The sequence below is a fragment of the Gymnogyps californianus genome, chromosome 8 (genome assembly GCF_018139145.2).
Source record: "Gymnogyps californianus isolate 813 chromosome 8, ASM1813914v2, whole genome shotgun sequence".
Taxonomy (NCBI): domain Eukaryota; kingdom Metazoa; phylum Chordata; class Aves; order Accipitriformes; family Cathartidae; genus Gymnogyps; species Gymnogyps californianus.
The window spans coordinates 30,267,258-30,294,675 of NC_059478.1; the positions used below are offsets into that span (position 1 = coordinate 30,267,258).

The window sequence follows — 27,418 nt, forward strand, 5'->3', positions numbered from 1 at the left end:
CACTCTCATTTTTGCCCCTGAGTTTTCATCTCTACCTGGGCATTTTTCACTTCAGGGGTGCCGCACACAGCTATTCTCCCCAGCCGCAGCACTGGGCTCCATGCTCCCCCCGAGGCAGTCACGTTATTTTGGCTCCCTCAGCCCCTTCGCTGTGGTGCAGGGGCAGGACTGGGAGCAAGGAGGGTCCCGCCGAGGCACCAGGGCAGGCAGGTATCCAGGGACCTCTGAGCAACCCCAACCGGCACACGAGTGAGAAAGCTGCCATGAAAATCTCCCTCGCGTTGCCCTGAGGAACACACCAGCCCCTAGATGCCAGGAGACTCAGCTGAGGGCCGTGGGGGGAGTGCTCTATCATCACACCTCCTTCTGCACAGCAAAATGGCTGCTGCGCTGCAGGGCAGGGAAGGAGCACCGTGAGGGAGATTGGGGGGCACAGGGCGGCAGGCAGAGCTTTCTGCTGTTACAGTGCTGTTTTCTTTAAATGGAAATACTATATTTGTTTAATCTAGGCTTTCATTGTTCAGACACAAAGAACAGTGGAGAATGAGGGGACCCAGCCAGCAAAGCAGTGACATGAAAGGCAGGAGCTCTTCTTGCCCCAGGTGATTTTGAGGGGCTGAATTTGAGGAGTCGACTGCCCTTGTGGTTTCCTCCATGGCATTTTGACTAAAATTTCCAGGTAATCTGTGCCCCAGTTCCATGTTTACATAGAAAGAGACTTGTCTTTCAGAAAATGCCACAGTTCAGTATGTTCCTTGTCTTTACAGTCAAGTCACTCTGATATCTGAAAAGATTTAGTGGAGCACCAAAGTTTGGAAAAAAAAATCTGAGTATATACTGAAACCCTCCTTCTAAGTTTTCTGGGAAATCCAATTATGCTTTTAACAGTCATTATATATGCCTGAATATCTGTCCTGTACATGTATTATGCATGCACACCATCTGCCCGCACGTGAACATCTGTGAGCCAGATTCTGCCCTGCTGGAAAAACACAGTGGTATGATTCTTTTATGAGTTTTTCTTTGCTGTTGACTATACTGATATCAATTTAGCATAATTTCATTAAATTAAGCAGAGCTTTTTTTTTTTTACTCTAGTGAAAAGTGAGAGCAGACTCTTCTGCATTATGTCAGTCTAAAATGATCATAAATAAGGCCAGATTTTGTCTTTAATTATTTTTGATTCCAATAGTCTTTACTGAAAGAGATGCATATCAACCAGGTTATCCTCGCTTCTGCTTGGTTTAAGACTGCCTAAATTGCATGTGTAAGTATCAGCAGCACCAGGACTGTTATATAGCATTACATTGATGATTGCTCTGTTTTGACACCAGGTAACATGCTTTAGAGGGGAGTTCTTTCTGAGCAACAAGTCTATTGTTTCATGAATTGCTAAAATGCTTGTATTGTTATACAGCTCCATCTCATGAATGCAAAGGCTTTCTGCCAAATGAATTAGGATCATCTATAGTAACTTTTATTAACAATACATTGTTATGTTCTGGAAGCCTTATTATGAACATAAAGAAATTAAAAATATAAATTCCCTCCTCCTTCACTGCCCCACAAATTTTATTTTTCTATTAATCATCTACTGTAGGACTGATCAAAATCAGGCTGAAAACCCTGAGCACAATAACTCTCATTTTCACTTCATTCTGTAAATCTATCTAGCTATAAAATATTTTTTTTTCTTTCTAAATTATTCCTCATTTATTCCATTTGTAGTCTGTCTTTCCTCACCACATACTCTGTTCTTCACATTTTTGTTCTTATGCTTTTCTCCCTGTGAACCCCACTTTCATCATGGAAGTCAGTGTAAAAGGGAGACACTTTGCTTCGTCATTTTTCATACACAAGTGCACAGAATTCAAACTGAGAAAATTAATAATAACAATTTTTTTTCTTTAATACAATTTCTTTAGATCTTACTTTGAGACTTATGTGTAATTTTCTGCCAGGCAACATAGTCTTGCAATTTTTCCTTATTTCCTTGTTATTAGGTATACAGTACATAAACTTTGTACATGCCATTACAGCTACTCAATAATTTGCACACAGAAAATCAGATACAGGCACAATTTGAGAAAAAAACAAATCAGGAGATCTCAGGATCTCCTTATAAGGCCTGTATTTCATTTTTTCTTTACGTGAGTTTCTTTACATCAGGTTCTCTGATAACCCAAGGCTGGTGGAGTAGCCATTTGCCCACACCCACTTTCTGAGCATCTAGGGCTAGTATACAGGTAGCTGAAGGTGGAAGCTAATTATCATATGACAAATACAAAAGAAACAGACTGTTTATCAATTGTCCATTTGTTAGGACAAATTACTAAAAATTACACTGTCCTAATTCACAGCCCTAGCCCAGGGACTCTTATAAGCCTTACCCGGGAAAAGCCTCAGAGTAATTATAACCGTTTCCTAAAGAGCCCACAGGAAGCCACCCTACCCTGGGAAGTACCTCACTTTAGCCCAGGAGAAGCCACCCACAATCCTAAACTCTAGTCTGTGAAGTTTTATAATTCCCCCAAATTCTAACTCTGTCCTGTGGAGTTCAGAGGGATGTGATAGAGGCTCCTGAATTAAATAGTCTGATAACAGACTGAAACCCCTAATCCTGCAAGTAATTTAATTGCAGTGTTTTCTGTTCAGTTCTGCCACTTGTACTTCACAAATTCAGTTATTTTCAGATGTATTTGTATTCTAAACAGTGCATGGTCTGATAGTAGTAACATTGTCATGGCACTATTACATGCATGGATGCATAACTGTTTCTTTCCTTTCACAGTAAAGTTTATATATAGAATTGGCTGTAAAAACTCCCACAAACCCCAAAACTATGTTTTTTTTATTTATTGTGGCAAAGCCTAGTAATTCACATAGAACTGTGATTTATCAAAGGACCTTTATCATGAAAATAAATCCTAATAAGAATTGCTTTGCCAGGCACTTTGCAATTAAAGATAAAACTATCCAGAAAAGAGAAATGTAACATGTAAATGGAATGAGGATATAGAAATGGAAATTATCATAGGTGAGGTAGAAGAAAAACTCAAAGAGCTTAAGGCGCTGAAATTGGAGGGATAGGATAATCTCCATCCCTGGGTTCTGAAAGAACTGGCACATGAAATTGCATGTCCAGCAGCAGGGATTTTTAATAAAGCTGCCAACTGGTAGCGTACCACTACTGCAAAGCAAACCTCTTGCCTGTATTTCAGAAAGGGGAAAAAAGGGTAACCAGAAAACATTAGAGTGACTTCAACAATATTCAAGGCTCTAGAAGGTATTTTTAAGAAAAACATCTATGTAAGTAGACATAAATGCACAATGGGACAAAATGCAACCTAAGTTTACCAAAGGTAAAGCAGATTGAGTGAATATATTTCTGTTGATTAAAACCACTGTTTTAATCATTAGAAAGTGCTGTAGATAGTATCTATTAGGCTTCTGTAAAGTAAGTTGTGAATAAAATGCTAAAGCAGGAAAAACCCTTGGTTGTGCTAGAAGAGGAACTGTTGTCTGGAGGGAGGGTATTATTGTAATTCTTAAAGGATCAGTATTAGAATCTGTCTTATTTAATATTTCCAGTAATGACTGTGACACAAAAAGAGTATGCTAATGAAATTTTGCTGAAAGCAGACACTGAGAGATATTACTAATACAGAAGAGGATTAAAGGCTCATATAGGAAAGAAATAGATACTGTGACAACTGGAATAACAGAAATGGAATGAAATTTAACAGCATACAATGTATGTATGAAAAACCAATAGCAGGAGCTCAGCACTTGGAAACCAAACAAGGAAGAGATACATTAGTTGAACACAGGCTATCTCCGAGTCACTACTGTGAAGACATCTGTGGAAAAGCCAAACACAACCCTAAAATGTTCTAGGTTTGCTATTGCTAGTAGATATATGAAAATATTAATACCATTGTACAAGGCATTCCTGAAACCTCATGTCAAATATTCATTTTTACTCTCCATGTTTGAGTGCTAGGACAGGTGGAAAAGACTGCTATAAAAATAGGAAAGCTTGTCTTACTGAGATAATGAAGATAGTTTAGCTTCTCTCCCCAGGCTTATTATCAAGTCGCTAGCAATTTATAATATCCACCAGTTCACCATTTTGAATTACAAGACTGTTGGATAGATGGCTGTCATGATAATGTAGCCAATAAATCAAGTCTAAAATTTACACTTTTGGGAGGATGGTTGCCTAATTATTGGCCCTGTGTAATCAACCATACTTTATTTACTACCTCAACACAAATATTCATTATAATCTCTATTTTTTACAGTAATGGAAACTTGTATAGATAAAATTTCCTATAGATAATGATGTTTTTATTTGCTTTTTAACTATTTGTTTTTAAAACTATAACACTTAACAAATAACACTTGGGAAAAGAGAGGATTAAGATATATGTACTGACTAGGACTCATCTGAATGAAGAATATACACAAATATTTTATTTGAGTTATGATGTTGTCTTATTGCTTTATTAAAGAAAATTAATGACATTGTTTTTAATTGTACTTTTTAAAAGCTGTGTTTTTTTAAGAGATAGATATTGTATCTAATTAGGGCATATATTATATCTACTCTTCTATCCCTGGTTAATCATTTAAAATACAGTACAGATTTGTACAGTACAGACATGTACAGATTTTCTATTAAAGAGCAAGGAAACCTTTGGATGTCTTCCAGTAAATATTCTGTGAGCATTTCTGCCAACTGCAAATAACAGTAACTATCATTAACACTTCAACCTTTAAGAATATAGTGTGCTCAAAAAATATGAAACTTGTTCGGTTTCGTAAGAGTTCTGAGGCAAAGAATGCTAACATAAAACACAAATATTGTAAATATGCGATTTCAGTAAACTGCGTAGATACACACTTTAGTCAGGAACACTTATCATTATGTGAATTTATTAATTCACTTTATTATGTGTAGCCTTGTTAGTGTTTTCATTCCATTAGATATTGAAAGATAAATATTCTGTTAAATATATGAGAATGTTTACTATAGTATTGGAATACAGCATGTTCCAGTTCAACATTTTCAGATTCTTTGTCCATGGAAAACAGGAGTCATATGTTAAGAGACTGGAGTCCTAATAAACTTTAAGACAACAGTAATGTTGTGTGTGAACTGATTAAAGTGTGAAATCCGTGAGCTCAATCTACTTTGAAAGCAAACTCTTTGTCAGGAATAAAGACATTTCTGGTGGTAGAGTCCGAGGATGCCTGAGGTGGACCTCAGCATACCCTACAGCACGTTATGCCCAAATGGGACACCGTGCATGAAATACACTCCTTGTGCTGGGGTTATTGTACTGATATGTCAAAGCAGACATACCTCACCTCCTCCCAGAAATGCAACTCCTGTCCTCAGTTTAAATGTGCAATGGAAGTAATTTTGGTAAGACTTCAACCCTCCAGTATTTTACTTTAAATGCAAACGTGTGTGTTTGCTGGTGCTGTTATTTTAAAGATGAAGATACATATGTAGAAAGACAGAGGACTGCTGTTGTTCAGCCAAAACTAGGGATCATTAACAGGGATCATTGCTCACCATCAGCCACCAGGTAGCAATGACTTTCCCATCACTGCTGACCTTGTATTGCCTTTTATTTCATATTTATATAACAGGCATGGGAAATAAGCCTAAGTCTGAAAGGTTTCAAGCAGCTATGTTACATCTGTGTACTGGATGGGTGGAGGCTGTATGGTCTGCTGCTGGTCATTCAGCTGCCCTTTCATTTCTTCCTGCTGTTGTTGAGAGCCAGAGTGCGTTGATGGCTGCCATGGCTGCCCAAAGCACCATGCTTCGGAGAAGCTAGATCTCAGAGCAGAGCAATTGTCCGGAGAAACAGCCTGCTGCTGAGGAAAAAGCTAAAGAGGGGACTGCCCAGAGGAGCCACTGCTGTGTAGGTCAAGCTTTCCAACAACACAACCCTGCAGCAAAAGGCAACCTTTTGTGACAGTTAGGTCCCACAGCTTCAGGGAAATGGAAGAGATGATTTGGTGTCTTTTTCTATTTGTTTTCTGGAGTTGATCAAACTAAACTTTCCTGACTTAAAATCAGTTTTGTTTTAGATTCAAAGGAAATAGGGCTAACAACCTATGGTCTGATTCTGTTATTTTTATGCTTCATAATAACTTATCTTGCAAATAGTTCCATTTATTGTGATGAAAGACAGTCTGATTTTATGATCACAAAGTACGAAATGCCAAGAAAATGTGCCTCTTTGGTTTCCCTCTTGCTTGCACAGTGAAAATACTTTAGTATGGCTTCACACCAGCATCCTGTCATTGTATCTGTCAAAGCTGCTGGTCAGCCCTCCACTACTTTCATGTCTTCTTTGTCCATAATCTCTGCTGCCACAGGTGATTTGCTGTCCGCCATTGAATAAATCTCTCCTTTTTTAATTTGCTGCATCAAGGAGGAAGAAGAGGAGGATGCCCTATCAATGCATTCATTTTATTTTCTATTCCATTTTTTACTTTCTACATTGTGTTAGTGGACTTTGAAGTTCCAGGACCCAGCTGAGGTAGCTCATGAACACATTTCATGTTGGAAAGAGAGAGAAATGCAAGTTGTCTTAACACAGCAAGAAAGTAAGTCTGTCGGGGAGGAGAGCGTTTCTTCCTCAACTTGGAGACAGGCATGCATTCTTTCAACTTGTATTTTTATGTTTATCTTTGCAGCAGTCCTCTCCAGTGAAAATATACCTCAAATATATGTACATATATATATATACATACAGTGTAGATACATAATCAAAAGGTTCAACTAAATTAGAAAGATTCTGTTGTCATTGTCCATAGGAGAATTTTATAGAAATAACATAGAAGAGAAGAAATGCGTCTGAACAGCATCCTGCACAATACCTGGCTGGAATCAGCTAATGCAAATTCATCAATGCTAGTGCTTGTTTTCTCTTCCCCACTACAAACCACAGTTTGTCTCTGACATAAGGGGTTAAGGAGCCACCAAGAAGCTTTATCACCTCACTGGGAGTCTATCAATTCCCAGAATCATGCCCAAAGAACAGATGATGTGCCATTGGTATGAATACCAGAAACCGATTCTAGCATGCATGCCAGAGGTTAATCACTACTATTCTTGTCTGTTCTCTCTACAAGGTAAACATTTTGATGATAGTCTTCATGCTATGCTGATAAGTAACTACTATTTGGTCACTTCATTTTTATTTGCTTCATTGAAGTATCTGTGAAGAGTCTAGGCTGAAGAGGAAGAAATTATGGCAAACAGCTGGTTTTATTTATTTTGCATTGTTTAAGCTACTTCAGATATTCTGAAATCTAATTCAGATGTGAGGTGGAGAAATGCAGTTAGAAAATGTGGGATATATACCAGTGTTGACATTCACAAATGGAATCCTGCCCACAGCAAGTACACTTGATGTTTGTAGTACTTTCAGCTGTGTCCTGCCTTATCCATCTATTAGCATAGCTTTAGGCTTGCTGACAAGGTAATATGACAATTTCAGCACAAAATAGGTGGTAAGCAAAGATGACTCTAAATGGGCCACCTACTTACTGTGGTGAGCGTGACTGTTTCTGCATGAAATCCCTTTTTTGCTGTTTGGGAGAATTCAAATGTGATTTTGTGCTCTTTGTGTCTAAGAGAATATGACAAGAACTATAGCTGAGGGGAAGGAGAATGAGGACTCTGGATTAAAAATGTGTTTATTTCTCTAGGCAGAAGACTGATTGACAAGCCCAGTGGTATCCAGGCTAAAACCCGCTAAATTTGGGAGCTTACTAAAGTAAAATGGTGGTGTAAATAAGACATCCGTGCAGCTGCCATAGCACTAACAGAGTGGACTATTCTTTGGGTTTTCAGTTTATCTTTTTTATTAATGCCTGCAAAGGTGACCTTCTAAAGAAACAAAAGATTTCTTTTGAAGGGATAATTATTAAGTTTCTTAGACAGAGGAGTATAAGGAAAAAATCAGACTTCGATGATACAGTGATCCTTATTTATTGCAAACTGACCGAACATCTTCCACAGAAGGTTTTCAGCATAGATCTATTTTTTTCTAGATAGGGATTTTTAAACACTCTATCAGTTATTTGGGGAAAGGATCTGTGTGTGTGTATTTATGTCTGTCTCATTCTTTTCCCCTTAATACATTTTATTTCCTGCCTATATCAGAGATATATTAATGCAGGATAAGAACTGATATGTGTTTTGTTTCCTTGCTGGGGTTGATTTCTCTCCTGGTCCACCCTGCCCTTCTGGTACTCATGAAATAACCAGATCACAGACTTTCCAGTTTAATCACTATTGCTTTTCTCTTAAATAAAGATCTTGTTACAATAAACAAACAGCAGTCATAGTAATAAAGTCTCTGTTGTTAATATTTAAGAACTAAGTTTTCCTGTTATATATTAAAAAGATCCACAATTTTAAGTACTCAAGCTTTATTTTAGTTGTGTTTGTTAAAGAAACCAGAAGTGCTTTATATAACTTTTATAAATTTTTGAGATTTTAAACTTATGTATGAACTCCATCCAATTTTCTCTGATCGTAGCATAGAGTTTCAGCTTTTTGATACAACAGATGAAAATCAACATCTAATTGTGCTCCATTTAAAACTTGTGTAACAACAACAAAAAAATCCACCCCAGTGGAATTCCTGTTCGAATTACTGAAGACAACATTTTAAAGTAAAGGAATTGACACTGAAAGAGAACTGAAAAGGTGAATCTGTTTATATCAATTTAAACAACTTAACTGGGACCAGGTTTAAAAATGGTGTAACCCAAACACATTTTAGCCATTTCAAATCTTAAGGTAGATATGATCTAATTGTATTGAACTGTTTCTATACTGCACTTTTCCTCACATTTTAAAAAAATGTTTGCTACAGTACACTTTCACAGTGATTAGAAAGGTGGAAAATACAGTCTACAGAAGTGACTCAAAGAACTTTATCCATTGTCATGTAGGCTTGCTTTGGGCAGGATTAGACCACCTCATAAGCATGTCAGCAGATAGCTGAACCTTGCAATTCTGTGACAGATATCATTGATGGATATGCGCTAGTGTTAGCTCAACAGTGAAAGCGAGATTTTGTAATGCCGGTCAGTCAGAGGATGTTTTAAAGGCTCTGATGTTTTTTATAAGGAGCTTCTAAATACGAGGATGACTACAGAAGAAAGCATGAAGGTGTGCTATCAGTGCTACTTAGTAAAATGATACTCTGGGCCAGGTGAAGGTGGGAGTCCACATCTTGATAGTGAACGTGAGCTGACAGGTATGACAAGGATAAAATGTGAAAGGGAATTTTCTTCCCTTGTGAAAGGGAAGAGAAGCAGGATGGAACTAGTGCAAAAGAGAAATGGGGAGGAAGGCAAAACAATGCACGACATAATCCAGAACAACCCTTGCTGAAGGCTTCTGAGTGTGTAAGAGTGGGAAAAGATTGCATATGTGGAGTTCGGAGGAAAGGATACTGCAGTATTCTAATCTAGACAGGAGGGGAAGCAAACCTGGTTTTCTAGCCATGTGGAGGGACAGAGGAGACATACATGACTGCAGAACAGTGTGGAGATAACCAAGCTATATTTTAATGAATGAATACACCAGGGACATGTAAGGAGGTGAAAACAGCTTCCTCCCAGCAACAAGACAGGGAAGGGAGTACTGATGTTCCTTGGCAGTTTAGAGAAGATTTCTTGCCAGCCTATGGGCCAGACCTGACTTGAGTAAGGGATCAGAAATTAACCTGCAAGCTCATCAGCCAGTGCAGGAAGCCACAGTAGTCTTCCTGTAAATCCAAAAGTGAGTGAAGCCAGGAGATCAGTTACCTATCCACAGGTGGAGTCAAGGTATTTGTTAAGACTGGATAACAGAAGGGGGCTGGGTGTGGAGTGGTGGGGAGCATCTGAAGCCTGGCTAGTCCTCCTTGGGCAGTTTTGCCTGTGCAGGAAAATGTCCTCATGTTGATTATACCGTAACTGATAGCCATAAACATGGGACTAATCAGTTATAATGTAGAAGAGCTGATAATACTATCGCTTTATCAATTTTTATATAATGACCTATGGCAGTACGTAATGGACACTTCCAAACTACTAAGATAATTTTTGAAGAGAGGATTTTATCCTCGTATGTGATGTCTTAAAAATTCAAAAGATATTCTTGATTGTTATGCATAAGAAAACATTTATTTTGAACCAACTTTGCAAATCTTTGTTAATGGAGATCTCAGACTGAACAAATTTCTTTATTATGTTGCTATTGCTCTGTGAAATGTCAGATCTAAGCAGAACAATTTCCTTGCCAAAAAACATTTACTGCATAAAATGTTAGCTGGAAAGTCTGCGAAGGAGGAAAAAAACAAACCCCAATTTTCTGCTATTCCATTTAAAGGCAGACAGTCTTGATTTGTTCCCTTTTAGCTAAATCATTGTTTTTCTTCACTGTTTCAGGTACAAAGCAAACTGCATACCAAAACCACACACTTTATATGAATCAGAAGTTGGAAAGAAGTAGAGACATTATTGCTATTGATTTCAATAACATGAAATCAGCAGGTTGCTTTCCTTTCATTTTGGCAAGATAATAATTCTTATAAATGCTATTTTAATACAGAACTCTGTACACACTTTATGTTACACTCCCACCATATGTTACATAAAATGCTAGAGTAAATTGAGTAAGTTTTAGAGAAAAGAGTCTTTATTGTGCCTCATTTTCTTTCAAATATGAATAAAGGAGAAAATGATAATAGACATGAAGCTGCGTCCACATACTATTCTACATCTCATTCCAAAAATTTATTTTGAAATTCTGTCTTCTCTGTGTGATGGTCTTGCTAACAGTGTGTGATAAGCTAACTCAAATGTATATAGAAACACGTAACAGGAGTGGAACAGCAGAATTCTTTGAACTGTCTGCAGAAATAAATATTCACCTCACAAGCAAAGTAAAATGTTCACTTTTCTATAAAAAGCAAGTCTAGTTATGTTCGAAACAAACTATATGGACAGTACAATAAATCCTGAATGCTTAGGTGAAAATTGTTCAAAAGAAAAATCCACATGACTTTGAAAGACATGGTTTATTAATGGAGAAACTGTTACAGCCATGGCTGGTATACCTTTTTTGAGAGAGGAGAGATAAATTTAAGTATGTTTGAGTAAATGTCTCAAATAATAGTAGTATGTGACTCAAAATAGAAAATTACCGGGGAAAATGTACATAGCCTACCTTTCTCCTCCACTGCTTCACAGATTGAGTATCTATGGAAAGATATAATTACAGTTTTTTTTAAAATGTGTCATCCATCCTCTTTCATTCTACAGCTAAATATGCACATCCTCAACATACAGCAAAAATATGGAGAATAAAATTAGGAATATATTATCTGTCTATATTTAATACAGAGTCAATGTTTAGAATGACTACAGGAACATCAAGGCCCTGGCACAAGCAAGCAGCACTTCAAGACTGCATTTAAGAGTAGCTTCTATTGAAGGCATACCAACCAAGCACCTTTCTGAACTAGGAAGAAATGGTAACATTTTCAGCTCAAATTTTCAAAGATATTTAGCCACAGTGCACATATGCCCATGCACATGAAGCTGGCTTTCTAGACAGCGTTTTAGAAGTCTTCTGGGGAAAATGGTCTGCAACTGAGGACAGGGAGCTGATTACATTTGCATGTGTGCTTTGCTGCCTCCCACTCGCAAAAGGAGCTGCTGTGCATGCAATCCATCACCCAGTTTCTACAGAGCACTGTGGTGGTCTCTCCTACGTGACCTGCTGTGTGCCTGGGCAGATTTGGCCTTGCTCCTGCACAGGATCCCTGAATGCATGGGTGCAAAGGCATGGCTGAGAGCCCCTCACAAAAAGCAGGTACCAAAGACTCAGTCTGCAACTGGGATAGCAAAATCTGCAGGCTGAGACTGGTGCTGTGCTGGGTGGTCTAGGGATTGTGTGCATTTGAGGATTTGGGTCTGAATTGCTTTCAGGTCTGGGCTTGTATGGCCGTCTCCCCAGCAGATGAAATCCTACTGGAAACCTGCAGGACTCAGATGCAAAGCCCTACTGAGTCTTTTGCAAAGTGAGAAGCCTGAATCTAAGCTGACCCTTGGGGGGCTTGCAGGGCACAGGCGCTGTCTGCTCACTGCTAAGGCAAACCATACTGTTGCCAAATCTCTTAAAGGGCTTGCTATGCCGGGGCCTTGCTCCCCCCCCAGATGTTGAGGGGTGCACCCAAGTCTTGCAGGAAGGTTTGCTCCAAGGGAAGGGCTTCTGCAAGGCTGCTGCAAAACATACTCTGTTGCATATTAGAATTGTTTCAGAGCAGCAGATAGATGTTACCTGGTTCTCTTGAAACTAATTGGTAAAAAACTTCACAACTACTTGGTGGTTTATTTTTATGGTATTCTCTTTAATGTAGAAGAAGCTATTGGCATCTCGGGATTTTAAAACAGAATTAGCTATTGCATATGTGAGAAAAATCAGCAGTGTCGTGCCTTACATTGCAAAGTGGAGAGTTTTCTCCTGGAAATGGGCTACTGTGTAAACCATGGTTTTGTAGCTACCAGCAGTAACAAATAACAAGTGCTTTCTAAGCATTTCTGGAGCATTCCTGTATTTCTAACTGTAAGCCTGTCTTTGTTTCCAGAGAATAAGGAATTCTGAGAAAAGGAGACAGGTCTTTCGAATGACATATGCTTTCCGCCTTCATCTTAGTATCTTGTTTTGAAAAACAGAATGATGAAAGTGGTTTTTTTTCTGCTGAGGCAGGCAGTCCTCCTGATCAAGAGAAGCAGGCTGCAAATTGGAAACAAAATGGAACTGAAATCCTGTGCGTATTAAAAGCGAAAGCATGAGAGGTATGAAAGTGAGTGTGGATGTTTAAGTGCCAAAAGGGAAAACTACCACTTAAGGCAGTACTGTAAGGGACACTGCATTTCTCTCCCATGCACACCCCGCCCGTCCAAAACTCCCCATCTCTGCATGCACCAGCACAGGGAAATGTACTAAAACGCACTACGTTCCCCCCTGCTCTTGCAGACGCAGTCCCCACTCTCTCTCTTCCTCCAGCCCCCCATGGCTGAGGTCTGGCTCCAGCCGGCACCAAGGGACTGCAGGGGGAGGCGGGCAGGTACAGCCATGCCTGGCTGAGGGAGGGGAGGCCTGCGGAGCCAAGGCGGCTCCTGTGCCGCAGGCTCCCCAGAGCAGGGCATTCCCCACCCGCTGCCATGGGCTCTCCTGCCCCGCCTGCCCAGGTTGCTACATGCCGGGGCAGCAGTGGCCATGCCTTATATAAGAACCCTGAGGAGCCAGCCCGGGCGTGCCAGTGTGGTTAGCCAGGACTGGTGTGCTATGGAGGCTGAGGAGGCCGCAGCAGTGGTGGCGAAGGCGGCACTGCGGACACCCAAGTGCTCCCGCTGCCGTAACCACGGCTTCGTGGTGCCGGTGAAGGGCCATGCCGGCCACTGCCGCTGGAAGCTCTGCCTGTGCGACAAGTGCGCCCTCATCACTGAGCGCCAGAAGATCATGGCAGCCCAGAAGGCCCTGAGGCAGCAGGTGCCCGACCCCCCGGCTGGGGCAGCCACAGGGCCCGCTCCCCCAGGCGAAGGCTCTGGGGTGGCTGCAGGAGCGACCAGTGCCCCCGAGCAGAGCGGCCACGAGGGGATGAAGGGTGCCCAGCCCGCTGGCGGCAACAGCAAAGGCATGGCATGCAGGGGGCTGCCGCCGCCACCTCCCAGCGGCCCTCCCTTCTGGGACTACGGTAAGGGCCTGTCCCCAAAGCCTCTTCCCTTGTCCTGCCATCTTTCTTTCCGTGTTCATCCTCCTCTTCCCCCCGTCAAACATTGCCACTTGCGGAGTTTGCACCCGCTGATTCCTCAGGCTCCAGCTCCCCAGAGAGCCATTCCTGCTGTCTCTCCCGCTTTCCTTCCTCAGTGGACACAGGTACTCAGCTTGCATGTTGAATGTGCAACCCTGCGTTTATTTTCCCTTTTGCAGGGTTTGCAACGTGGGTCACGTGGCTCTGCAGCGGCAGGAGCAATGTGCTCAGCCTTGCCACTCATTGCAAAGTTGAAGCTTAAGCAAGTGGCTTTTCTCTGAGAGGGAAATTGCTCTGGGAGGGAAACCAAACTGTGATCCACTGTGCACTGCAGGTGCTCGTGCATGTTTCTCTGAGTGCTGGCTCACTGTTTATAAATTCACAGGCACAAGCCTCCAGCAACAAAAATGCTAAAAAACTCAGCAATGGCAGGTAAATGGGGAAGTTACTGCTGCAGTTGCCTGAAGCAAGCATTTTATGATACCACTGTAAAAGAAAGAGACCTTTTGGCCTTAATTCCTGTAGCAAAGACTGAACTTGGCTGGGATCACTTGGTGTAAAAGTGCATTTGGTATTTAAGAGCAGAGCATAGATTTTGCAGGTGGAACAGTTGTATGGTCTGTCACCTCTTAAATTGTTTCCTTTAATAGAGTCTTTCATGTGACTTGTCTAGTTTATTACTATTTATTACAGTAACTTCATGCTATTACTATTTACTATAGTAATTTTACAGAAATCCCTACTGACTGCAGTAGTCATTAGTCTGAACCTCTGGAGAGTTGGCAGCCAGCAAGACAAAATGCTGTTCTGAGAAGCCCAGAGGAAAGACTCATTTCAGACATCTCTAGTTCACACCTAATCTGTTAATAACTGTTCCCCCTTTTTTTAGCTTTGTTTTGTAAGAAAATATGTTTAAGGATGACGCTAGCTGTACATGCGCCTGTGAGTCCTTCCCTTAATAACATTTTTAACCTGCTGACCAATTTAAAAAAAGGTTAGGGACAAATAGTATAATTCTTGTACTCCAGAAGTCAACCTACTCTCGAAGCAAATTCTTCCACTTCTCTACCAACAGGAGGATGTGCAGACAAGAAAGACCCTATTCGTATTCAAATAACCATTCTCTTTTTTTAAGATGCCAGAGAGGCTGTATAAGATTCCAGACGCAAGATAAACAACAAAGGAAGTAACTCACTCCTGCATCTGAAATTGCCTGTGTATGTCCCTAAAACTGACCCTTTGTCTGTAAATTAACTTAAGAAGTGACAGATAGGACTAAAGTTAGAACTCTGTTATTTCTGTAGATTTTTAAGGTCTGCTAGAGTTAAAAAGTCTTAAGGTAGGTTGTTTTGCTGTTGCTGATGTACTGAAAATAAGATTCTGCAGCCCGTGCTTTACTAAGGACTAGCTTCACAATGCACAAGGCAGAAAAGAACACAGATCATTTTGTGTTACAGTATAATCTGCTGCACCTTTCCTCAGTTCCTTAAAAAAATCACAAAATAAATCCATGAGGAGCTAAGCATGAAACCAAAGGGCCAGATTCTCCTGCCCGAGAGTGGAATTTAGTCCTGCAGCTACTTCTACTGAACTCCACAGAATTACATGGATACTTTTTATTTGTTCTTTTCTCATTGTTTCCTAGCTCACCCTGCTTTTCCTCCAGAATACATGGTCAACCCAGAATACCTGGAGAGAGAACCTCCGAAAGTGTACCCTGGCTGTTCTGGGGTATATCCTTACCACCCATTTCCCATGGGATTTGCCATCAATGAGTCAAGCTGCAGGGGAGCAGCATCACCTCCAGGGATATCACTTCAGAGAGGTTTTCGACACATTCCTAGCAACTATGGGCCAGGGACTGCAGCTTCTGTGTCAGTAAGTAGCGATCTTTTAATTACCTCTGGAAATACTGCTGTCCTTACTTTTAGCTGCCTTCTTGCTGTTAAAGTACCCATGAAAAGTTATCCTGCTTATCAGTTACTTCACAGCATTTTGATAAATTATGCTGAAGAAAACATTAGCAAATGGTGTTGTTAATAGTCTGACCTGAACCCAGAAGAGCAAACCCAGGCACTTGCAAGGGGCCAGATTTTGTGAAGTGTTTTGCACAGCTGGACACTTAATACGGTCATGTTGTGCCAGCGTAGATGGCACGGAATGCTCATTGGGAGGTTCCTCTTCTTCCATGCAGGACAAATCTAATGGGGAGGGAGGGTGTTAGGGCTTGGCCAAGGCACCACAGCCGCAGAGAAGAACAGAGGAAAATCAGCTTCCACAAGGAAGCGAATCAGCATGATGGGATATTTCTGGTTTGAGACATTTGGTTTCTCAAAAACAGTGGAAAATTCTTGTGGTTAACAGAAGTTTCAGATGAAAAATAATGTCATCATAGGGCCCACACCTTCAAACCACACAGACATGGTAAGAAACAAGATGCTAAATTGCCTGTCAGCTGTAATGGTATGTGTGGGCACTTCCAGTTCCTTTCAGGGCTGTTGGTCATGTTGGTTTAAACTGGTGGTGTCCAGTTTTTGTACCACAGTTGGGCACATTATCAGATTTCCAGCCGCCATGCGCCATTCTGTCTGCATTGAGTACAATTCATCAGTTCATGTTAAGGTAATCTGCCTCAAGACTATTAGATTTATTATGCTCTCACAGAAATTCCCTGTCACATTTTAGGGGTTATTGAGAAAGAGGGTGGCTAGCAGCAGTCTGAGGTCCAGATAAATTATCCTGGTGGGCTGGATATACACAGGTTGGGAAATGCCTTGTCTAGACCATCACTGTATGTGTTTTTGAACTTAATTTTTAACTGTCCTGAAACAGATGGAAAGATCTCATACAACTTCTATCTGTACCAGGGTGCATGGCCAGATCCAAGAGAAAAATGCTCCTATTTCTCTGATGCTAGTGGTTCTGAGGGATGGAAATACCTCCTTGCACATGGAATGAGTTTTATCATGCTCTAACAGGTCTGGTGATCACAGAAGACCAGGGCTGTGGGGCACCCTGTGGTGCACACCAGCCCCTCAGCGTAGGTAGAGCCACTCACTTCACTGGGCTCAGGGGAGAATCCATAACTAGCAAGGAGGTGGTGGCAAGGGAGCATTTTCCTATGTTGCCTCTCTGTTGCATGAAGACTTCCAGACTTGTTCAGTGGCAAGTGCACCGGGTCAGTGGTGAAGGTGAGCTGCTCCTGGTTTAAACCAACTGCTCAGAACAGGTGACGAGGACTTAGAAGGTCAGTTTCAGCTGAGACATGGTCTGAGAAGCTGCTACTTCTCAGTTTCAACACGTTACACTATGCACAGGCTTTGCACATGCTAAGACATGCACGGACATGGCAGCATATGGCCATAAAATGGACAAAAAATGTAATATTCACAGGTAGAAATTGAAACAGAAATTGTTTGATACTGCAGATGTATCCTGGAGAGTCTTTAGATGGAAGATGCTTTGCTTCATGTGTTTCCGCAGATTCCAGATGGAGGTGGGGATTTCCATCAAGGATACTACACTCCTCTGCCTCAGTTCATCCCACCAAGTTTTCTGCCAGGGATTCATTACATTCCACCTCCCCTTTCACTGAACATGTTGGCTGAAACAACCAAGGAAGCACATGGTAAGGAAGTATGAGATGAGCCCTGGGAGATCCAGTTTTAACCTGGTTTCAATATCTAATGACAGAGGTGGAAGCCCCAAGAGACCCTGATTCTAGCTAGTTTACAGGGGTTCCCAGATCCCTGAGATGGAGCCAGGACTGAGATCCTGAAGTCCCAGGACAGACTGCCAGTTTGTACAGCTCTGGGAAGGCCTGACTTAGGGGAAGCAGCCTGACGTGCCTGGGCTTTCCAGCTGACAAGCACCTCAATTTCACGTAGACGTTGAAGGCCCCAGGACTCAGAGCTATTCCAGAATATGATCTGTTGATGTTCTCAAAATGAAAATACTTTTTTAAATAGCTAGTTTGCAGGACGTATTTTTAAAATTATTTGGCTCTGTTGCAATTTAGACAAAATGTTAAAAAAATGCAGACTAACACTTAGCATGAATAATATGAAATTTCTTGCTCATCTGAAAATCCTGTGTTTTAATTGGTGTAAATGAAAGGTTTAATCTTCAAAATCCGAAGTTGTTTTATTGAATCTCACAGGATTTTAAATTTCTGGCATAGGTTAAGTCTTTGTGCCCCTCTCTTTTGGGTCTCTTTCATGTATTTTGCCTACATGTGGACGTATTTGTGATTATATTTGCAAGTTTTTCATTTGGCTGCAGCTAGCTGTGACCACAAGAGGGTAGAGCTGCTCAGAGAATTAACTGCTAGCACTGGATAAGTGAATAGCCAGTTTTATTTTAAATTGTTTTTGAAAATGCAGATAAATAAATACAACTTTATTTCTCTTCTTGAACATGAGAATAAAAAATTGTTAATCTGTTTATGAAACAGATTACAGTAATTAGCCAGTGAAAAATCAAATCTCTTGTATAAGAGGGAGGAGAAATAGAGGAGTATAATTATATCTCATTTGAATTGAAAAGATGTTGATGGTGGTTATGTGGGACAAAATATAAGTTGGGGGTTTTTGGGCCTCGTTTCTCAACAACATAAGGCTCGTGCAGTCTCATTTTCTGTTAACATCAGTCCTCTCATAACTTTTCAACCCATTAGTTATTTTCAGCCAGACATATCTGTTGTGATCACAGGCCTACACAATATTGATCTGCAAGGGAAACAGATGCCTCCCACAAAATGGTTTGTTTGCAGCCATGTCGTGCTGTTTGGCTGGCTGTCAGCTTGCACTCAATTCCTGACTGATGTGTGTGTACCTTCGCCAACAACCAAGTGCCTGCCAGTCAACCCAGTAGTGGGCACATATCTCCAGAGCAGTCAGAGCATACCTGCTTCTTGTCTGGCTGGAAAGCCAAAGAAAAGTAAGCAAGAGATGTGGTAGACAAGGGGAATATGAAGAATATGGCAGCGTGGGGGGTATACAGACATCGTAGAAATGTAAAGTTATTTTAAGATACTGACAAAGGCATTAGGACTTTAAGGCAGCGTGTAGGAGATATTGTTGTGCTGGAGGTGAAATAATATGGGCTGAGTCTGAGGGGAAGAGAGGAAAAAGAGGGCTGGCAGGCAAACCAGAAAGTGTATGTGAGGATTAATGGGGTTTGTGATTTGGAGGGAACAAAAGATCTGGGGGATACTGCAGTGGCAGAGAACATGTAGGGAGCTGCAGCTATTCTGTTGGAGTGTGTGGGAATGGGAAGGAACTGGGAGTAGCAGACAAACATGGGGGACATGGAGAGAAGTAGTGGTATTGCGTGAGGAAAACAGAGGAAATCCAGTCCTGTATTGGTATAGTGAAGTTGTACTGGGCAAAAAATCTTGAAAACAGGCAACTGGATAGAGAAGAGAGGTCATGAGAGCACCCCACCCCCCCGACAGCAAAACGCCATCTAATGACCTCAGCCCTTATTACACACTATGGGAAATCACAGCCCAGGCACAAAGCCATAGGAAACAATGCATCATGGATTGTGCTGCTCAGAGAACAATCCAGTTTTCTTAGTACTACGGAGAAAGTACAAATTAATTCCACTACATAGCATTTGTACTTCAGGATATGTAGGAATTTGCAATTGTGACCCAGTGAGGGGGGATACTTCTGCATGAGATCATATACAAAATAGCCTGCCAGCAGAAGATGCAGATGTAGAGGGAAACTACAGTGAAACTAACAATTCTTTGATTCTGGTATTCAAGATGCTTGAAAAAAGAAAAAAGCTGTAACATTTAGTGCATAGGGATGTGTTAGGATTGCATCATGTCTTTTCTCCCAAGAAAAGAACTGACTCAAACCTGCAGTTACACTTGGGAACATCCTTCCTCCAGAGACCTCCAGAATTGAGGTGAAATGGGCTTTCTGGCAAAACTGTTGCAGGAAAATTGATATAGAAAACTCTAGCAGGGGACAACTGGTGAGAAGAAATGTCTGTGATCTCTGCCCCGAAGGGAATCTGAGATGAAGACAAATAAAAAAAAAAAGCAAGTCCTGTCTGAAAAAGATTTTCCAAGGCTAGAAGCTGCTACCAGAAAGATTTAGTCAATAGTTGACTGCAGTTGAATGACTGAGGCCAGTTAGGTTTACAATGGTGATGTGAAGTATAGGCCATGTTGTTACACAATTTCATGCAGTATTGACGAGTAATGTTATGGAAATTTGACAAAATAAACACAATGTATGTCCAGTAAAACAGCCAGTACAGCATCTGAGGATAGAGCCTGATTGCAGATGGTTGGCTTTCTAAAAGAGCAAGCTAAAGAAAAACAAACAAAACCCCAAGTCACCTGTGAGGAAATGAGGGAGCTTTTCATGCAAATTGGCAAGTAAATACTTTATAAAATAAAAATCCCTAGTTGGATTTGAAGAGGATATTATTCAGTCTGTCAAGCCCTTTGAGAACTCAGAGGAGTGTTAAAAAGGCATGGCATAGATTCACTGCGGTTAAGTGGGCAAAAGAGTCTGTCTGCCTCATAATTCTGTTCCAGTGCAGCTTCAACACTTGCCATCTTGAAGCACTCTTGCTACATTTCTTTAAGCATGGCTGAAACAATCAACTGCTGTCTGAAGTGCAGTATCTCAGTTTGGAGAGCTGCAGCTCTTGATGTCAAGCACCTTTGAATTAACTGGGTTGAAAAACAAACTGGATTGACAAAAGTCATTTTGCATTGAGAATTTACCTCTGGAAGTGTGATTGATACCAAGTGTAATGAAAACTGAAATAGAGGGTTTGGGGTTTTTGGCTTGTTTGTTTGTGTTTAACGCTGACCTTTTTCTATTCTTCATTTTTATTTCAGCTACTGAAGCTGACAGTCAGGATTCAGGGATGGTTCGTGAACCTGGCCAACCATCTTCTTCCCCAGAAGAAAGAAGCAGAGACCAATCTGTATATTCTAAACAGTAAATGGGCTGGAGAAGAGTTGAGTAGCAGGCAGCGCTATGTTCATTTCTGAGGAGAGTGTTAGTTAATATGAGGGGAGAGTGACACTTAGTCACTGAGCAGCCACAACAGCTAGAAGAAGGGGATTAGGCCCCTGCCTCACTTTATGATCATGTTAGTGCTACCAGGCTCACAGCTCTGCCTCCCTAGCACTGTAAAGCCCTTGTTCCTAAAAGAGGTTTTCCAGAGCCATGGTAAATCCCTTCCCCCTTAAGGAGGTGGAAGCAGCAAATGATTATGACTCTGAATTTGTTTCCTTTGCTGAGGTTAGATGGCTCCCTGACTTTGGAGTGAGGTCTCCGAGCCATGTACATTCTGTAGCCTTCTCATGTTCATGACAGTAGTCAAAAATATGTTGTTTGTATATCAATTTGCTGTAAAGGAAGCCTGGTTCTGAATATTATGGAAGAGTTAAGTGAGGTGGAGCCTGAAGACTAAGAGGATGGGAAGACAGTCTGGGTTGCTGATTTACTTGGCTGCCTAAGAACATGATTCACTGGATTCAGCAGGGTAAAGGAACAGTAGGTACTTGGTACACTTGTCAAGAAGGGCGTGGGAGGAATTTGCAGAAAGGTCTGATACAGGCTGAAATCCAGTGCCTCCGCATTGTTTTCTGGGTGAACTGCCTTTAAGGCACCTTCCGTTCAGGTTGGAGACAGACTGATTTGGAATCGCTTCATGTCACACAGGCTTCAGGATTTTGAATGTCCTTGATGGTTTATACGTAATTTCAATGTTGTTTAACTCAGTACAGCTGAAACTAAACAGTACTATTTGTTTCTAAAGGGCTCGCGTAGACAGCTTTATACATGTGTATTGGAAGTGTGCTGTGGCGTATCAAAGGTGTGCAGAGATTACCTAGGAAACTAGGACAAAACACCATTTAGCATAATAATTAGTCAAATCCATACATATTATAATTTTCAATGATAATGTTTAATTAAAAATTAAAGGTACATTCCTCTACTGTTTTGCCTAGAGGAATTGGTTTTGTATTAAGTGGATCAGTTGTTCACGTTTGAATAATTTGGGGGGACTTTTGTATAATTAAAAAAGACACATTAAATTGTTGGTATGGTTTTGATTATTTGAGGCTTGCATATCTACACATAATTTTTCTAGCCAAATATCAGATGTTGCCCTGAACAGCTCTGTGTAACAAACTGGTCTGGAGAGAGATTAAAGCTTCAGTATTTTTCTTCTACAACTTTTGACTGCTGCTGTGGAGGTCGGTGCAGTAAAATAAACATTCTTCTTTTCTGCTACTTGTACTAATAATCCCTTGCTCAATGCAAGATATAAAGAAATTATACTAAGTTGAAATTTTATTATTTTTTTTAAATGTAGATGATGATCTGCTGGAATGCTTTCCAGCACACAGGGTTTTGGGGGACAGTGAGCGAAAGTGGCAAACTTAGAACTGCCAAGAGGAAAAACTGAAAAACACATGTATCTATAGCAAATAATCTGATATACAACTTGTTATATACTAGATTTACAACAGCATCTCTGCTCCCAGGAGGGTCCCAAACCTCCTCTTAAAACTGCTGTCTGCTTGAGAAAATCTGGATACTTCTTTGAGGTGTCTGGATAAAGCAAGGCTCTTTTCAAAATAAAATAATCTACAAATAGAAATACCAGCAGCACCCACAAAGCAGGTTCCTCTGTGGATGGAAGGTTGTTTTTTAATATATATAATATAATGATTTAAGGAAATCGTAATGTACAAGTTGAACCGTTGAATAGTCTCCTTCCCAGATATTTTTCTGAAGTCATATTCAGTGTTGTATTACTCCTTAATCTCAAAGCAAGATGGACTCCAGCCATTTCACTGACTGTAATGCACAGTCATTGTAGATATACTGCATATACAGTACTGTTTTCTCTCTGTTTTGCTGTGCCAGTGACTGCTTCCAGATTGCCAAGCCAAACTCCTTATTTTCCTTTTCCTTCATCTTTTTGAACTATTGGTGAGTAAAGCAAAGCCTCTACTTCGGCTGTTTGAATGATGGTATGGCACTCCAGTAAGATCTCTCTCACTGCATTGCTGCGGACCAGTGTTCATCTCCAGAGGGATGTGGCGAGTTTAAAGAAGAGCCAGAGAAAGGCAACTAAACTGAACAAGGAGATGGAGGAGTTGCCTTACAAGGGGAGTCTAAAAATAGACTAGTCTTCAGTTTGGAGAAGAGAGAGGGGATATGACTCAGTTTTAGAACACCATGTCAGCTGTGGCAAAGTAGATGCAAAACCATTACCAAACTTTGCTACTTCCGTACACATGAAGGACAAGAAGGTGACTGGGGGCAGGGGCAAATGATGTCTTACCAAGCCTGACTGCCTTCTGTAAGGAAATCACAGGCATCTACCCCAGTCTAAAGTCTTAACAGTTGAACAGTTACAACTGGCTTTCCTAGAGCATCAATAGTGAAGCCAATACTGTTTAATATGCATAATCATATCATCAATCAAACTTTGTTTGGTGTCATTTCAGATTTTTACATTTTAACAAATTTGTCCCCAAGTTCTTGCACCTATCTCTGCATGGAAAAGTAAATTACTTGGTAAGAGAATTAAAGTGAGTAACTCTCCAGTTGACAGGAAGAATTATCTTACGTGGATAATTCAAGGTTTCATTTTTCCATTTTATGCTCAGCTTGTCCTTTTTAACCAAGGAAAAAATGTTCCTTGACAACTGGTATTGTCATACTGTGCACTTAAGGACTTCAAAGTGAATAATTTTAATTCCAAACTTAGTGCCAACCAGTGTTTCCAATAATTAAACTCTGTGATCTCTTCTGACTCCATTTATTTACATAAATGACTTAGGGGTAATGAAATCAATTTGGATTGAAATGGAATGATTTGGATTAGACAAGTCACTCAGAGGTTGTTCCAGCCTAAATCATCCCAGAATTTTATTGTTTTTTATTAAGGCTGAAGCCACATAGACTTTGGTCAAATTCATAAAATTTGGGGAGAAAAAGGAAAGTTAGCTATGATACTCGCTTCTGAAATCTTTCTGCATGCAAGCTGCTACTGACTGCAGTAGGAATTCTGCACATAGCATTTGTCATTATTATTTTCTGATTTCTGAGGACTGACTCCCTTGCTAAACAGATCTGAACTTCTGAAGATGTGATTCCTAACACCTGACACTTCTGTCAATCCTCTGTCCTCACTGCAAGCCCCTAGGTCATCACAGAGCAACAAGCTTTGTTTGTACACTGAAGGGGAAAACCTGAAATTAGGAACCAGTTCTTTAACGTTTACTCACGCCACTAATTTCATTACTTTCAGTGGAATTATTTGCGAGGGTACAGAGTTGACAATGTTAGTTAGGTATGCAAGTTTAGGATCCAAGTTTTATACAGAGGTGTCTGTGACACTGTCCAAAACCTCAGATTATTGTAGATCTGCATTTTCTGTAGGAGCTTTGGAAAAAAGAAAACAAACCCAAGGGATTCTAGAAGGATCACGTAATATGTCCATTCTGCAAACATATGTAAGATTCATTTGTCATTGCCCTGCAGCAAACTGCTAGATGGTAACATTTCTGTGGTATCGGCTTCTACATCTGGACTGAAGCAGGTTTTCGTATGACAGTAATTATAATACTCTAAGTCTTTTTTTTCTTTTTCTTCTTGGAATTAGATGCACCCAGTTGGAAACCTCTGAATCCACAGCAAGACTATAGCTGTTTTTTCCACATTAATGAGTAATTAATTTTGAACAGCAATCCAAAGAAATATTTAATTGCCTACCAATAAATTCAGCTTGCTGCAAACAAAATTCTCCCTCCCCTTAAAAAACTAATTTTCATGACAGAAAAATTCTTTATGATGTGAAACATACCTATTTTGGAACAGTGGAAACTTTAATTAAATCATTCTTATGGGCAAGTGGGTCTGGTTTTCCTATTTTTTGCCCATTATTTTACTACTGCAACATTAGCATTAGTCACAGAGTTATGTCTCTACTTAGCTTGCCAGAACGTGAGGGAGAAATCCAAATGTAAAGAAATTGTGGAATCCATTCCTGAAATCAGAATGTCACTGCACGTTTTATTGTAGCCCAGGCCATTGAGAGAGCTCCAGATCCACCACAGATGACCAGGCAGTGATGTGCCCATTTACCTACCTATGCATTTTATTTACCTGTATCCTTACAGGTATGTCTTACCAGACATGAGTAAGGCTTGAAGAGCCTAGGCTAGAACATTTCTGAAAAAGCTCCCACCCAAACCAGCAGCCTTATTTTGGTATTAGTTTTATTTACAGTGAGTAACATTTTTCTCTTGTTTCTCTTTGCTGGCCCTTCCCACTGGCTCTTTGGATATTGTCCTCAGCTAGGCAACATTAGTGGCTACCTTCCTATTGACTTCATAGGGTGATCCCCTATGGATCTAATGATGGGCCAGTTGTGGTCTCACACTGTTTTCACTTTTATGCAACTGTCTTCAGTGGAGGCACTTCTGGTTTCATTTACTAATTACTGTCAGGGTTTTATAGTCTTACTGGTACAATCTACTCAAAAGTGTCCAGGCCACATACGCTAGAGCAAATACAAAACATTTCTTTTTACAAAACATTTCTTTTTATAAGATGTGGTTTAAGTAACAGTCATATGCATAGTTCCCTTGGAGAACCCTCCTAGTTTTTCACAACAGGCTGTTTCCCAGTAAGAAATGTGTTCTTTTGATCAAGGTGCAAATTGACTGTTTCTCATGCTCTTCCAACAGTAAATATACACTTATATTCAAGTAATTCTAAAGTCTCATGTGCCTGTGGATAGTTAATTTTTTACATTTCTTTCCTCATGGACTGTCTCACATCGTGAAGTGGTTCTTTACTTCCTGATGTTCGTCAGTCCTGGCATTACAAATTTGTTTTTAAATATCTCTAGGCTCTTTGGCCCTCTTCCTGCCTGTCTTTCCGAAGGTATGCACCAGGCTAGTAATCCCATTCCCCAAAGCTGCCCAGCTTTGTAGAGAGATCTGCAGAAGCCACACCTGCTTAGTTTACTTTCCTTACTGACCAAGTCTGCAGCTGTGTTTTGTTTTTCCTCAAAACACTTTACAGTATTTTTATGGCCAGTGCAATGATGGCATACAAATCAATCAGAGAGACAAACTTTAAAAAAAATTAGAGAAATAACAAAATAATTTTCATCTAAAGAAGCAAAGCACCTGGCATACTCAAAGGGAATACTGTAGAGGAAGATGGAAAATCAGAACCTGGACTCCTGTTTCCTTGTAGGGTTGGGAGTGACTTACGGAGGAGAAAGCCACCTGTCCATCATCAGCATCCAGAAGAGTCCAATGGTTGCATTCACATACTGGGAGTTACCCCACAACTTCAAAGACCAAGGTGCTATCAATATACTTTAGCACACGTGTACTTCAGAGGCTGTGGAAAAAAAGGAGGTGTCACTACACCCTTCCCACAGCGAGAGGCACAGCCCGGCCCCGCCACTCCCGTCTGCGCCAAGAGGGTGACCGGGAGCCCCGGCAGCACAGCTGGGACACCGCTGGCCGCTCCCCCTGCCACCTCCGGTTCCCCTCAGCCCGGGAGGCCGCACTGAAGCACCCCCTCACCTGCCCCTGAGTGGTCTCAGGTCACCGGGCTATGAGGGAGGGGGACAACCACCTCTCCCCGGCAGCGTCCCGCTGCCTCACCAGCAGCTGTCGCTCACCCCTCCTCACGCATTACGCGGAGCGGGTGGGGTCGGTGGAGGGCAGGGGGTCAGGCTGGGCTGGTCCTTCATTAGCGGGCGCTAATGAGCAGCACGTGGCTAACGAGCAGTGCGCGGCAAGCGCTGAGGCAGAAGTCATGGGGCGGCGGCCGCCGGCTAGCCGGCCGACCGCGGTCGGCGCGCGGCAAGACCGCGTGCCCCAGCCGACCGCGTGCCCCAGCCTCCGCGTCTCGTGCGCGCTGAGGCACAAGCAGCGGCAGCCCTGGCGGTTCTGCGGCTGCGCCTCGCGCGGCGGCGGGGCTGAGGCGGGATGGCGGCCGGCGTCGTGAGGCGCCCGGCCCGGCCGCCTCACCGTGCTGAGGCCGCTCGGTTCCCTGGGCTTCCTGTGAGTGTCGGGCCCCCCACCTCAGCCCTGGGCATAATAAAATGTTCATTTACTTACATAGATCAAACACGCGAACGCTCTTGGTTTGAGGTTGCGATTCCCTTGCAGTTTTCCTGCTGCAGGAGCCACAAACGATGTGAAATTCCTCAGTGTGTTGCATGGGCAGGGGAATAGAGTGCAAACGATGACTTTGTGGTCGGGCTGGGCTGGGCTGCTGATTTGCGCTTTGTAATGCACGTGCCTCACTACAGCCTTAGTAGTGCAAAGGGGAAAACAGTCCATGAAGAAGGTTATCTTCTGTTCCATTTGTGTTTGTTCACCGGTACTGAGCAAACGGCTAGCCTTCCAACAGAATTCCAAGAAAAGTGTTTACCTGTGCCAAGAGGGTAATGGTGGCAGGATGGTAGTTTGCTACAGCTCTTGTACAGCAAGACTTGGGGGTACATGAAACACTTAGCTCTGTTGTGCCAGGAAAAGCTGA

The 27,418-nt window shown here is 41.5% G+C and overlaps 1 protein-coding gene across 1 annotated transcript; it reads left to right on the top strand.

The window, feature by feature from the left end:
• The first annotated feature begins 13,300 nt into the window (after positions 1-13,300).
• Positions 13,301-22,020, top strand: DMRTB1 (DMRT like family B with proline rich C-terminal 1). Its single transcript, XM_050901231.1, has 4 exons — positions 13,301-13,793; positions 15,496-15,728; positions 17,334-17,478; positions 20,719-22,020. Exons 1-4 carry the CDS (start codon positions 13,316-13,318, stop codon positions 20,823-20,825), a joined length of 963 nt encoding a protein of 320 aa, XP_050757188.1. The 5' UTR covers positions 13,301-13,315; the 3' UTR covers positions 20,826-22,020.
• The last annotated feature ends 5,398 nt before the right edge of the window (positions 22,021-27,418 follow it).